This window comes from Temnothorax longispinosus, chromosome 4, assembly GCF_030848805.1.
Source record: "Temnothorax longispinosus isolate EJ_2023e chromosome 4, Tlon_JGU_v1, whole genome shotgun sequence".
NCBI lineage: Eukaryota > Metazoa > Arthropoda > Insecta > Hymenoptera > Formicidae > Temnothorax > Temnothorax longispinosus.
The window spans coordinates 12,451,444-12,466,133 of record NC_092361.1 but is presented as its reverse complement, the minus strand read 5'-3'; the positions used below and the strand labels follow the sequence as shown (position 1 = coordinate 12,466,133).

Here is a 14,690-nt window from a genome sequence, read left to right as displayed (position 1 = left end):
ATTTGGTGCTTTTATTTTTATGACCCCGAAATACAAAGTCTGTAAGGTAAATGTACCAATGCCTGGACACGTAGATACCTATGTCTGGACATTTTTATCATTTTAATCTTTAAATAAATTATAACGCGAATTAAAATCAAAGATAAAAATATAATGCAAGAAAAAGATTTTCATCTTTGATTTTAATTCGCGTTATAACTTATTTAAGGATTAAAATGATAAAAATGTCCAGACATAGGTATCTAGGCACGTGTCCAGGCATTGGTACATTTACCTTACATATCTTTGTAATATCGTATTCTGTGGAACCGTCCTTCTCATCGCCGATTGCTAATGGCTTACTATACCTTCATTCACACCTTTGTGCCAAATTTACATTTGTACGCCATCCGTACAATGTGATTATTGAAGAGAACATTTGTGCAAATTCGGCCGCGCTAAGTTTACCGAAATCGCGACGGCAAAGGCGGACACGCGGCAAACGCACTTACGAGCGAATAAACTTGTTAATGCGTTAAGGATTCTAATTATACACGCGCGGCGGGAGATATATAGGTACACGCGCTAGCCGTAGAATTGCCGTGGCCATTGAGCGACGACTTTTAGACGCCGAGCGGTGTAAATTTTGTGCGAAATTGCAACAATCGCGGCCAAGTTGATATGTGTGACAGTGCGACAGTCGATTCTAGGCAGCTGGCTACGTGTGCCACTATATAAACGTGACTTCGCGAAGTAGAAAGTAACTCAAGTGCAAGCTATGACAAGAAAATGTGAGCAAAAACATTTCCCTTCTAAACATCCTCTCGCGAACACAAAGTGTGTGATACGAAAAAGACTTCATAACAATACAAATATAATATAATATATACAATAATAAAAAAATGGATAATTTTATAATTATTTTGAGATAATTAAAAATTAATAATACAAGATCGTAATATAAATATTTGTAAATAAAAATCTACACGTAATAACTACAACGAATTTGCAAAAGGTGAAATCTTTTCCTGCTTTATTTAATTTCGCGTGTAAATGCACGTGCAAAATTTTTGGAATGTGTTCAAAAAGTCCCGATATACTTTTTATGAACCTACACATTGCGAGAGGAATTGTTAACGTTGCAGTCGCGCCGGCGCCGCCGTCATTCCAGTTTCATTTCATTTCCAGCTTTTAAGGCCGCATTATAAAATGTTGCTGAGAACGGGGATGCTGTTTAAAAAGTAAGGAAGCAAATTTACATAGTTACGGCCGTAGAGTCGGCAGGGTAGAAATGGTTACTGTCGTTGTAATAAAATTGGAACAGGTAAACGTGAGGACGGGAAAAAGTTCCGCGATCACGTTTGCAAAACTAATCTCAGGCGGAACAAGTAAAACGCTCGTTTCGCCTGTATTGTTCTCGCAAAAAAAATTTAATTAACCTCTGCACACGAATTTAGCAGTATTATTAACACGAAAAAGGCATTATTATGTAGCGCGGCAATGCAAACTTTATAAAAAGTTTACAAAATAAATTTTTATTTCCTGAACTTATTTTAAGTGAAAGCATGTTGTGCACATAGGCCATCTTACCCGAGTTTACCCTATATCATCTATGTATAAGAAAATTCTCTATTTTTAATAAAAATAATAGAAAATCGTTATTCTTATTTTTTTAAACCATTTTACTTAATGTTAAACAACTCAGCGTCATTTAGAAATATATTAACGAAAAATTGATTTGAAATTAACTAGAAAGATGAATTTTGCGTTATCCCACACATGTAGCAATATATATTATTTAATGCCCAATAATGTCATTATCATTACTTTGAGTCATTATATCTATATAGCTTTATCTGTCTAATTTATTCACGCACCATCTAAATATTTGCTATTCTAGTTTGATAAAATTCATAGTAGAGCTCTCTTCGTAAACGCGTGTGAGCGTTCTTCTGCAATTCGGCGCTGATAATTCCGAGAACGCTTGGCCCGTTATTCAATATGTATCGCGATTTTAATAAGTAAAATTGAATCGTTAGGAAACGTTATATCATTCCGCGATGGCAATCGTTACAGATCCTAGCCCAGAAATTTCATTTAATTAAAAGGGAAAGAGAGAGAGCGCATTTGGGAAAAGTAATTCTCTCAGATCACACGGCTACTCCCTGTCCGAGCGATCCGTAAATCCGCTGCAAGATTTATCTTCGCTTTTATTTGGATTACGAATAATAGATCCTTTTATCGAGATCTGTCTCAGCTTTAACCCCTTTCTTTTAATATCATTGCTATTTAAACTTTAAATACAAGAAAATTAAGATTAACAATAAATACTTAATTTAATAAATTAAAATAATCTTGACTATATAGAAGTGTTTGACGCGCAAAAAAATATTCTAAATAATTGAAGAACGAAAGGGTTAAAGACTATACGACTTATAAGATACATAAGGAATTATACGGCTATAGTAATTAAGACATATAAACTGTCAATATTGTCTTTCTGCATGCACGGATTTATTATTCAAAATTCCATTTCGTATATCAATCTAGAACGTCCAACGTACCCAGTATATATCTATCTGACGGTTAATATGGCCCGGCGCGTGTACGGCGTGTACGCGTTCTTCAATTATTCACAACGGCTAGCATGCAACTAGGCCTCTACATACACGACGTAGTTTGTGCAACGTAATCCATCGTCCAATATTGATCAGAGCCGTGACTCACTCAAATACATTAACTGTTTCGCGGATAAACCATTCAGTAACAGCTCGAACTAATTCTTTACATACACGTGGATTTTTTCCATACGTCCTAGGGATAAAATATTTTTTTTCCTCCGCATTAAAAAAATTGCTTTTCCGCTCGTTCGTTGCATCACGGATTGATTGACAATCTGGATATAATACGAAAAATCGCGATAGATATGAAAAAATATGTACAAATGGAATCTTTGTCCCTATCTCTATATATATAAAAATGAATATATGTATGTTTATCCGCTATGCAAATCTAATACAGTTTCAAATTAGAACAACTAAATTTGGTATACTATTTCATGATACTCTAACTTAAATCGTAGACGTATTTTGAGAACCGCATCATTATCGATTTTTTGGGAAACCGGTTCCAAAATTTTTCTAATGTCTGTCTGACTGCGAACTACTCATTCATGAATGGACCGATTTTCTGGAAACCGATGCCAAAATTTGTCTAATTTTTCGGGGATGGCGTCGATAAAGAATAAATTAATATAAGAAAATATAAATAAAAATAAAAATAAATAAAAAAGGGGACCCTCATACAAAATTGTCTAAAAAAGGTCTCTTTAAAAAAAAAAAAATTTTTTTTGGAGGTAAATATTATTATTCGGGGAAAAAAATCGTCTACTGTCTAATAAATTAGCCCGTATTAGAGAGTTTTGGAATCAAAGTGAGGGGAAAAGGTCTGCTGGGAAGGAATGTTTATAAGCGTCAGTTGCGTTTAGAATTTGATGATCAATTTAATTTGTGATATTATTTTATCGATCACAGTTTTCACATTAGAACAACTAAATTTGGTATACTATCTCATGATACTCTAGCTTAGACCGTAGAGAGTTTTGGGAAGGGGTCTGAGCCCGGGGACAAGGGACCCCCATACAAAATTATTTAAAAAGGTCCCTTTTTTCAAAAAAAATTTTTTGGGGGGTAAATATTACGGCACGAACACGATAACTAGGGCCCCTTGATTTGACTGTGATTTGACTGTAGTTTCTGGTAGTATTTCTTACGCTGAACAAAAAATTATATAGGTCTTATAGGGCTAACTGCTTTAGTTTTCGAGATATGCAGTATTAAAGCTCAAAATAAATATAATATAAATCTTTACTTGGTAATTGTATAGATGGGGGGGACCACCTTAGATGACCTTGATATTTTAATATTTTGTCAAGGTCACCCACCTGAGTGACCTTCAGAAGGTTTCAACCCGCGCTCGTTATTCGTTAAAAAGTTATTAACAAAAAAAGTTTGGAAAATATAGCAGCTATTTTGAGTATTGGAAGGCATAAATGACTAATATTACGTCTTTTTTTTTAAGTAGAGAATATCTCGTTTCGCATGAAAGTTGCTGCTTTACCAAAACACAACATTTAAAGAAGTAAATTGTTGATAAATTGTCTTTTTGTTAAAGCAGAGAATACTTTATTTCACGAGAAAGTCGCTGCTTTACCAAATGTAGGTTAGTGACGCGCTTTAAACAGTTTTTTGTTAATAACTTTTTAACAAATAACGAACGCGGGCTGAAACCTTCTGAAGGTCACTCAGGAAGGTGACCTTGACAACATACTAAAATATCAAGGTCATCCAAGGTGGTCCCCCATCTATACAATTACCAAGTAAAGATTTATATTATATTTATTTTGAGCTTTAAGGTGATCCTAAAGCCGTAATCCTAACCGGTTTTTTTAGTTTTTTTCTTAGCACTAATCTTTTAATTGGCTTTATAGAAATACAAAATTCTTGTCTAGAATTAAAGTACGCATCAAAATCTAGGTCATGGTGGTCGAATTTATATGTGGTGGTCGTCACGTATAACAAAAAATATTAATTTTTTTTCGTTTTCGATATAAATTCGACGACCATGACCTAGATTTTGATGCGTACTTTAATTCTAGACAAGAATTTTGCATTTCTATAAAGCCAATTAAAAGATTAGTGCTAAGAAAAAAACTGGAAAAAATCGGCTAGGATCACGGCTTTAGGATCACCTTAAGGTTGTCCTTTCGCGGACCCAGCTAGTCAAGTAACAGTCCGTCATGAGGTAATTGAAAACAAACATATTGACAAACATTACACAACATCCCAATAATTATAATAATATAATATGATTTTACACGCACGATTTAATCGTATTTAATTATTTACTAATTAAAAAAATATCACAATAATAGTGCGGTTGGACTCGATTTAGGTTAGGTCAGGCATGACAGTACGAGTAAAGCAATATGCGATTGGACCACTACTTATTTAACCTCATATATCAGAGCAAAACATTCGGCAAGCCCTTATTTTCAAGGTATGTACGAAATCCGGAAACTTCAGGGAATATTTTAAGACATGAATAATGTATTCATCTGATCGCTAAGTACATGTATTATTCGTTGAAAACGTCGGACGTGGCGATTTGCATCATTCTATCTTTCTCGTTCATTAGATGTAAACAAGGATAGAATGACAATAGCACGCTCCGCGAACGCACATTTAGAATGACTTATTTCTTGTAAAGTGTCGGTAACCTTACTTGATTTTTCGTACACATGCCCCTTATTACTGTATATTTAACATATATCAAATTTAGGTACCTATCTAATACTTGTTCTCACGAAAGGACCACCTTAATACTGCATATCTCAAAAAACTAAAGCAGTTAGCCCTATAAGACCTATATAATTTTTTGTTTGGCGTAAAAAATACTACCAGAAACCACAGTCAAATCAAGGGGCCCTAGTTATCGTGTTCTCCCCATATAAAGATTATATGTATAAATGAATTAAAAAATTGAAAAATTCATGGAATAAAAATTTTTATCGTTTTGTATTCGTATCATGACACTCATACGAAGTAAATTAAAATAGAAATTAATTTCTAATTAATAAATCTCTACAATTTTTAAACTTTGTCAATCAAAATTTATCATTGAATGTGTTGTTACGCTTCGTTTGTCAAAGCACGGCTCGTTTTTCACGCATAAACGCGTAGCTGATTTCTAAAAAAAATTGTATTGAATAAAAAATTAATTACCGACAAAATTCCGTTTCTCATACATGTGCGATTTGGATATACGAACTTTCTAGAGAGCAGACGACGCGAGCTAACGCGGAGGACGAGTCAACCCCAGAGGAAAACGTCGCGCATCACATTCCTATGGCAGTTATACTCCCGCGATTTCCATATCTCACCGAGATTTATCTCAACTTCGGTATGATTTACATGAACGACGGTTTCGAATGGCGAGACTTCGAGTGAGTCGGAAATTCAGCAAGCGCGACGATAAAGTGGATCCCCACGTTAAACGATTGATAAAACATTCATCGCTCGTGCAGGTTCTCGCTGGAGGATTGCTTAAGTCTGGGGGAAGGAATTAAAGCCAGCCCAAAATTGAAGAAATTCAGTTTGACCCGAAGCAACTTGGATCAGCCCCGAGTCGCAGCCATTCTCCAAGGGATGGTGTCGAACAATAACGTTAGTCGGTGTATTCCCGTTATGTGAATAACACATAAACCGCTTTATTTTCGATTAAAAATTAATAGAAGTACAACTAAAGATGCAACTTTGCTAAAAGCTAAACTAACGTGACTGCAAGCGCTATCTGCTTTAATGCTCAATGTGACAGTAAAACGAAGAAATATAACACTATTCACTGGATATTACTTGGTAATATCTATATATATGTAAAAACGATCTTGGCATCCACTGGTAGATAGTAGAGAGTTGTATGCCATGGTCATGAATATTGTAATTCCTGCTATAGTCCAGTCGGCAAGTACATTTGAAAATCGACTAATTAGGACAAAGCTGCAAAAAATTTTAATCGCTTTGTTTGGGTGTCAGTAATGACATACTAAGTTTTTGACCTCCTCCGTAGTGTGCTTCGGCCGCCATCTTGGAAGAAAGGGGTGAAAAATTGGTTTTTCGCGAATATCTCGGTTTTCATTAGACTTAGGCTAAAATAGTTTAATGCAATATTATAGGGAATTATTATTCTCTACAAAAAAGGAAGTATAGGTTTTTTTCCTACGACCAATAGTTTTGGCGCTAGAGCCGGGAAAAGTAGAATACTTTTTGTAACAAACGGTTTCAGCGACTTTATCTCGCCGTATCTCACTTCTCAGAGGCTGTAGTATACTTTTGAACTCGTTTCCTCACCACCTTACGGTAGAGTTAGTAGCGCGTTTTTTTTTATGTGGCGTTTCCTGTAGGTCTAATCCACTAACAATAAGTTTATTATTAAGATTATGAGAATTTTTTTACATGAACCGTGGTATCGACCCTGGGCTGCAACTAAATCCATTACGTTTAAGATGCGCATACTTACAGTTTCGCCCCACGTATCTCCTCTTTTCTTTGCAGTTTCCAAAATATTTTCTTTAACTTGCATCGTATTGATCACGTGCACAGTATCGCGCCTTGCAACATTCTTCTTCGTTTGTTTTTTTACAAATTCTTCCGATGCCTCTTCTGCGCAGAACAGACATTTCGTCTTGAAGTCGAAAGATGGAATGCTCGATTTTCGGGAGCCGATTACACTAGGAACAGCTTTCTCCTTGGCTCTCAGTAATGCAATTATAAGTTTCTTATCTATATAAGATTTCCGGCACTTGACGTGCACAGTTACACAGTTTAATCCCCTTAGGAATAATTGTTTATTGTCTTTTCTCTCTCTACTGCTTTCGATAAGAGTTTTAATCCCTCTCTCTTTGACATCAACTGTATCACCGCGGAATAACGTCTCCTCACAAATAAAACACTGCTCTAAATTCATAATTTTATTTTAGTATAGGAACACGAAAACACATGCAACGTTGACCAAAGTCAATGTTATACTAAATTTTGACCTGAGCCCACCCACCGAAGGACGTATTGTAAACAGAACATTGTAAACAGTGAGATAATCGTCATAACTATATCTTTTAATTTATTTAAAATCTTGGATGCTCCTAACTTCTAACAAGAAGTGTTTATAGCATTGTTGAGTAAATAATACAAAGCCAGATGTGTGAAACGACAACGGTTCACTAGCACAATAACAACGCCATTTACCTGAAAAGTGAGATACGGCGAGATAGAGTCGCTAAAACCGTTTGTTACAAAAAGTATCGGATAAAGTTCCGAAAACGGCCCCCCTCCGATTTCGATAAAACTTTGTGAAAAGCTCCGTCTTGGGTTAAAATGAAAGCCCTTAAAAGGAATTTTGGCGACTCCTATGATAAAGCCCTTTTTTAAGATACTAGACACTACAGACACGCGCTACGCGCGCGCTATTTATCTTTAACATTTCACTATTAACCCTATTATACACAACTGTCAAAATATACAATGACAGCTGCAAATGAAGTAAGCGCAGCAAGAAAACCAATCGGCATCGCGGAAAAGCGACAACAATAAACTTCACATCTCCTTTTTAGAAAAGGAAAATGATAAAAAATATAAGAAGACTTTCATAATTCTATGAGCTAACCCATGTGGATCAGTGGGGTGCTTTAGACAGTAAAAAAGTAGGTAAAGCGCGTCAACTAACCCATGTGGGTCATTGGGGCGCTGTAGACAGTAAAAAAGTAGGTACAGCGCAGCACCTTACTCATGTGGGTCAGTGAAGTGCTGTAGACAGTAAAAAAGTAGGTAAAGCGCGTCAACTAACCTACGTGGGTCAGTGGTTCGCCTTGAACAGTATCGAGTGCGTAAAACTAACCCGCGTGGCGCAGTGGCTCGCGTTGAACAGTCGCAAGTGCGTAAAGCGCGTCAACTAACCTATGTAGGTCCGTGAACGCGGTGAGGTCGCCCTTACGCTAGACATTTACCATGTGTTTTTTATCTAAAGGGAACCTATTCACAAAGTTTCACCTAAATCGGAGCGCGGACATTTTCGGAAGAACAGCCCTATATTTTTTATCATTTTATCTTAAAAAATGGCTTTATCATAGGAGTCGCCAAAATTCCTTTTAAGGGCTTTCATTTTAACCCAAGACGAAGCTTTTCACAAAGTTTCATCGAAATCGGAGGGGGGCCGTCTTCGGAACTCCACCCAAAGTGTCCTACTCCTCCCGGCTTTAGCGCCAAAACTATTGGTCGTAGGAAAAAAACCTATACTTCCTTTTTTGTAGAGAACTAAATTCCCTACAATATTGCATTAAACTATTTTAGCCTAAGTCTAATGGAAACCGAGATATTCGCGAAAAACCGATTTTTCACCCCTTTCTTCCAAGATGGCGGCCGAAGCACACTACGGGGGAGGTCAAAAACTTAGTATGTCATTACTGACCCCCAAATAAAGAGATTAAAATTTTTTGCAGCTTTGTCCTAATTAGTCGATTTATTTGTCATTTTTAACGACGTGCCGACTGGACTACTACACCTCGTAACCATGCTGGTGATCCGTGATCAGTGTTATCAAAATTTTTGAAAACGCTTGTAAAAGATAAACGCTATCTAATATAAAATTTTACATGACACAAATAGCTAAATAGCAATGTAAATTAAAAAATGCGTTCTTCAACGGTACTCATGAGGATGCAGTTGTTTAATCATATTACATAATATTTTATCGTTATGCTTGCTGGTGTAAAACTATGAGCGTATAACATTAAAAAATTAAACTATCGTTTACACTATATATACATTTGTACCTCGTTTGAGATTCTCTTAGCGATTGGCATTGGTCGTTTTGAAATATCTCAAAAATTGGCGAAACTACTTCCTGAACGTATTTTGAAAAGCCTGTACTTTCGATCCCCTTGAGATACAAACGATTTGGAAAGGGGTACAAACAATGTTCTTTCGAATGACGTTGGCCGTTTTCAAATATCTTTAAGTTGAACAATTTTTTCATCTCCCCTAACTTTTTAACCCTTTGGATACAAATGAAACGAAATGTGGTACTAACAAGTGTACAAACAAAGTACAAAAACCTATAGCCTGCGTTCGTTTATTCCCATCGGGAGCTGTTGGGAAAATAAAATCTATAACGCACGTTACATATATTATATATTTTATTTTCCCAATAGCTCCCAATGTGAATAAACGAATGCAGGCAATGTGTAAATAATTTTTTAATTTTTTAATGTTTTGGGCTTTACACTATTATATGCTTACGATAATGAAAATTCTACTGTGGCGCGCACGATAAGACATACAAAACTCGCTAGGCAGGCAACGTGTTAACGGAGAATTTTATCACACACGTTTCACGTATATTACCTCAATTATCTCGGATGCAGATCGAGGAGTTGGATCTGTCGCATTGCAAATTGATGGATACTGGTGTGCACGCGGTGGGTGAATTTCTGTCAATGCATCAGAAACTGAGGACTTTGCACTTGGCGAACAACAATATAGGACCGATCGGAGTTGCTGGTATCGTTCACGGATTAATGAAAGCAAACACGACGGCTCTGAAAGATTTGGATCTACGACTGAATCCTATACAAAATGAGGGAGCTAATCACATATGCGCTCGTAAGTTCGATAAATATATATAGCAGCCTCAGTTCTACTCAGATATTAAATTGTGTTTTTATTTCATATTTTATTGAATACCATTTTCTGATAAACTAACAATAAAATTAATATTTAAACCATTTTTTAAATACGCTAATACCTAATTTTCACTTAATCTTAACAGATAGAAAAAGATTCAGACTTATAAGAAAATAAAAAATATTTAAAAAATGTTTTGGTTGATTTTTAAGATTGTGTAATCTCGGGACTTTAGGACTAGATAAAACGTTCTATGCATGTCAGAAGGGATTTAACTCTCGTTGCTGAAATAGAACAGTTGCATGATGAAAAAATCGAGTTTTTAAAGGTCTATCTACATCTATCGTAATATTAACCGTATAACGCTCGTCGTAACAGCTCTACTTGGCCTCTGACATTCTGTTTCGCCATTTGCTGTTGTGCACAATTTTATAACACGCATTGCTATGTATATACACACACAATGTTTACGACAGCTTCTTTCCTTACGACCACGATCACTTACGATTAAAGCGTTACGATAGATGTAAGTAGATGAGGCTTAAAAAAATATTTAAAGATGCCGAAAACTTTCTTATATGGCATATCATAACTTAGGAGCAAGCAGATACATTAAAATTTATTGCCCAATATCTTTTAACGTAAGCTCTCAGTTTTAATAACTTTTTCGAGTCTTTTCTTTGATTAAATCGAGAAATATTTGTGTGTGATAAATTCAGTATCTTTATAAGTAATAAGTAATAAGAATAAAGCGATATTTACGCTTTTGCTTAATCTTAATGCTTAATATAACTAACTGCAATATTAATCAAGAATACAATTTTAATTTGTATTTACAATTATAAATAGCACGTATATGTATAATCGGCAATGAACGGATTCTATCAATTTTTAAATAATCTTTCCACAAGTAAAATAGCGATAAATGTAAATAGACGCGATTATATAGAGCAAATGATTTCACAAGCAATTCTCTTTCTCTCTTTGGTCTGAAAACGATATATCAAAATAGATAATTCTTTGTTTATTTGGAAAAATACAACGCCACTTCGAAGATTATCCAGTGGTGTTTTCTACAGAATTCAGTGCCCGAGTAATACAAAGCTCGTTGAGGTAAATTGAAATTTAATGTTGCGTGCGGTACTACTTTATGCTAGTGCACTATAGGGGTGCATTGCATTCTCGCCAAATAATGGAAATATCACGGATTTCGTATTTCAGCACCATTCTCTCTCTCTCTCTCTCTCTCTCTCTCTCTCTCTCTCTCTCTCTCAAAAAGCTATAAATTTATCAATGTACGTATGTACACAGGACAGATCAATGATAAAATCGGATCTCGAAATTTATATTTTCTGCATTTCCAAATGTATTTTTTATGACGATAACAAATGCCAGCGAGAGAGAATTTATTTCGAACAAAGAAAGATAAGAAAATAATGGAATTTACTTTTTTAAATATCAAATTTGTCTGAGATATTAATGATGCTTTATTGCCGGATAATATGCTACGTCCAAGGCCGAAGAATTCAGATTAAAAGGTGTCATCTTGATTATCTTTTCAGTAAGCAAGAAATATCAAGAAATATTTCAACTGCATTGTATTAACGTTACAAAGTTGCTGCAATGTACAAGTTGAAATGTTGACGTTTCTGGCTTACTGGGTCATTACTTTAAAGCATCGCTTAATTGTCTTTATCATGGACTGAATGTACAGGTATCATACTTGACCTCGCTACACGAAGCCATACTGCTTATTGCCGACTTTAAAAACTGAATGCACAATCCCATATAATCTCGAAAATTAGCATAGAGAGAGAGAGAGAAAAAAAGAGCGTAATCGACTTGCAGGTCGAAAGTGTAGCATAAGCGGCACGCTGAATTATTTAAATAAATGCAAGCTGAATAGCAGATTGTGGCATGCGCGTGCATACAAATCGCATGTTACAGCACATGGAACGTGTCTGAAACTGCAATATAAAAATGCATAAAAGGGCAATAACACCTATTACAGTACATATACAAAATCACTACCGCAATTTCTCGTGGATATATTCCCGGATTTATAATACGTACTCATAAGATAATAGCTTCAATTTTAATATGAATAAAAATTTCCAGAAAAGAAAATTTAGGTTGCTAATCTTTGACCCTGGTCGGTTCACTAGATGTAAAATTTTGCTAAAAAAAAATGTTCAGATTATTATCTTAATAAAACCATCTTATTAAAAAATATTAGATATGATATAAACGACAGAACGTAGTGACATAACATTATATTGCTTTAATGCAAGATATATATTACTGAATTTAGTAGATAAATAGTGTGATTAATTACTTTGATGATAGTTTTGTTTTTATAATTTATCTAAATATATATTTTTTATATTCCTTATAATACATTCTTTGCAAAAATATTCATTTGTAAAAGATTTCTGTTTTTATATTATACTTGTTAATTTGTCATTTTCAGTCCTGGTGAGAAACAAAACTTTGGAAACATTGAATATCAGCGGCTGCGAATTAGGTCCGGAAGACGGCATAGCGCTGGCCGGAGTGCTCTCTTCCGGTTGCGTGGAACTCGAAGTCTTCTCTCTCGACGTATCAAACAATAATTTTGGATTTACCGGTATTAATAACAGAGGAATTACCCTTTTCTATATCTTCTTTCGAGAATATCATTTTAATATAGCTCAAAAGAAGATGTAGAAATTTAAGAGAAAGAAGTTTCCAATTTCCAAAGTCATATATGACGGAATCGAGATAATTACGTAAGGAGAGCAACACATGCAAACAGTGGTCTAAAAATCGTTAAAAAACACCAATTATTAATATTATTGTTAGAGAATCGTTGCGCAATTATCTCAATGGTTGAAAGATTTGTACTTCACGCAAAAAAGCGGCAATAAAATTTGTTCCAGCTGGAGAGTCATTCGAGGCGGCCGTGAGCTCATGCCCGTATATTATCCACTTGGATGGTCGAATGTGCAATTTTTCGAAAGAATCGGAGTGCTCGATCACCGAGAACGCGCACAGGTGAGGCCCGCGATTAGGGTAACTCCGGTATTTACGCCGCGCGGGGATTTACGCCGCAGAAGTCAGAAAAAATAGAAGGAATAAAGATACTTGCTTGTAATCACACTTTTATGTGCCTTTATGCCATATTAGTATTGTGCTGTAATTGCAGTTCTTTTGTTAATATTAACAAAACCGTTGTGAGTTGAATCGATTTCTCACCGTAGTAAATAGCGCGATTATATATTACGACCTACGTAAAATGATTACTGTAAAGAATATAAAAGGTTTAATAGTTATTTTATGATACATAAGTGTAGAGGGATAGTAAAGGATGGAATACAGCAAAATACAAGTGCATAGCTCTTGTATTCTTTGTTTAACTTCATATCTTGTATATCCCTCCTGTTTGAGATATACGGCATTTTTAGCACGCGAGATTTATGCCACAGTACAGACACTCTATAAAAATTGAAATCTCCTATGTGTTATTTTTTTATCTTTTTCTTGGATCGTATACCAATAACCTTTAAAGCATCTCTATCGTTCTTCTATTTTCTTTTTAAAATCTTTTAATTTTATAATTTGTTTATCATTCTTACATCTTCATAAACTTTTTACATACATTTTATAACTTATTATAACATATTATTGCCTTATTTATAAAAATTAAATTTTTTATAAGGCGTATATTTCATCCATAAATGCCATATATCTCACTCCTATGGGATATATGGCAAAAATGCAAGGGTTTCTAAAAGTTTTTTTTTGTTAAATACTAAGAATAAATATTTCATATTTCTAATTTGTTTATAGTAGTATAGACAATATAAAGTTTTTATTGGTAATAATTCATTTGCCTTAAACATAGTAAATAGTACTCGACAAATTAAGTTTTCCTTAGGTGCGGCGTATATACCGGAGTTACCCTGTCGTGCGAGAGGTAAAACGTTCCGTTTTCCTTCTTTTTTAATTTATTTAATTTTCCAACCGACCCGCTCTTTCCCAATGTCTAACACCGTTCACCTTTATTTCATTTGCTTCCCATTTCCCACGCACGTAGGTGCGACGTGTTCAAGACAATACCGTAAATTTAATAAATCCACGGGGAGCGAAATGTCGTAGGTGTGCAGTCCGCCGGAGATCTATAAATTTCTATTGTATTCAAGTATTCCGTAATACTTGACTTTATTGATGATTTTACGCCAACTTCCACATTTCGGCCCGCGTGCTCGCTCGTACGGTATAATACGTTACGATTTATTAAGTTAAGCAAAAGGATCGTTATATGTTCCCGCGAGAGAACTCGCGATTTCTATCGTGCTCATGACACAATTTTCACGTTCAATTTCCACACGTTCTAAATTTACATTAATTTCGCGTTTATCTCGCAGATTTTCACTCAAATTTTCATGTAGTACGTCCTGAATTGTACCTACCCATTGTCTTTTTTTGGTATTCTTT

The 14,690-nt window shown here is 35.1% G+C and overlaps 2 protein-coding genes across 3 annotated transcripts in view; one reads left to right on the top strand and one right to left on the bottom strand.

Annotated features, from left to right (window-relative positions):
• The window catches only part of LOC139811255 (A-type potassium channel modulatory protein KCNIP1), a 106,837-nt gene that overhangs the window by 19,564 nt on the left and 72,583 nt on the right, over window positions 1–14,690 (bottom strand). The gene's annotated exons all lie outside the window — the stretch shown is intronic.
• LOC139811252 (dynein regulatory complex subunit 5) overlaps window positions 1–14,690 on the top strand; it is a 31,357-nt gene that overhangs the window by 12,488 nt on the left and 4,179 nt on the right. Inside the window, 5 exon segments of the mRNA XM_071775416.1 lie at window positions 5,816–5,983; window positions 6,065–6,203; window positions 9,956–10,193; window positions 12,685–12,840; window positions 13,133–13,247. Coding sequence (XP_071631517.1) covers window positions 5,816–5,983; window positions 6,065–6,203; window positions 9,956–10,193; window positions 12,685–12,840; window positions 13,133–13,247 — 816 coding nt within the window.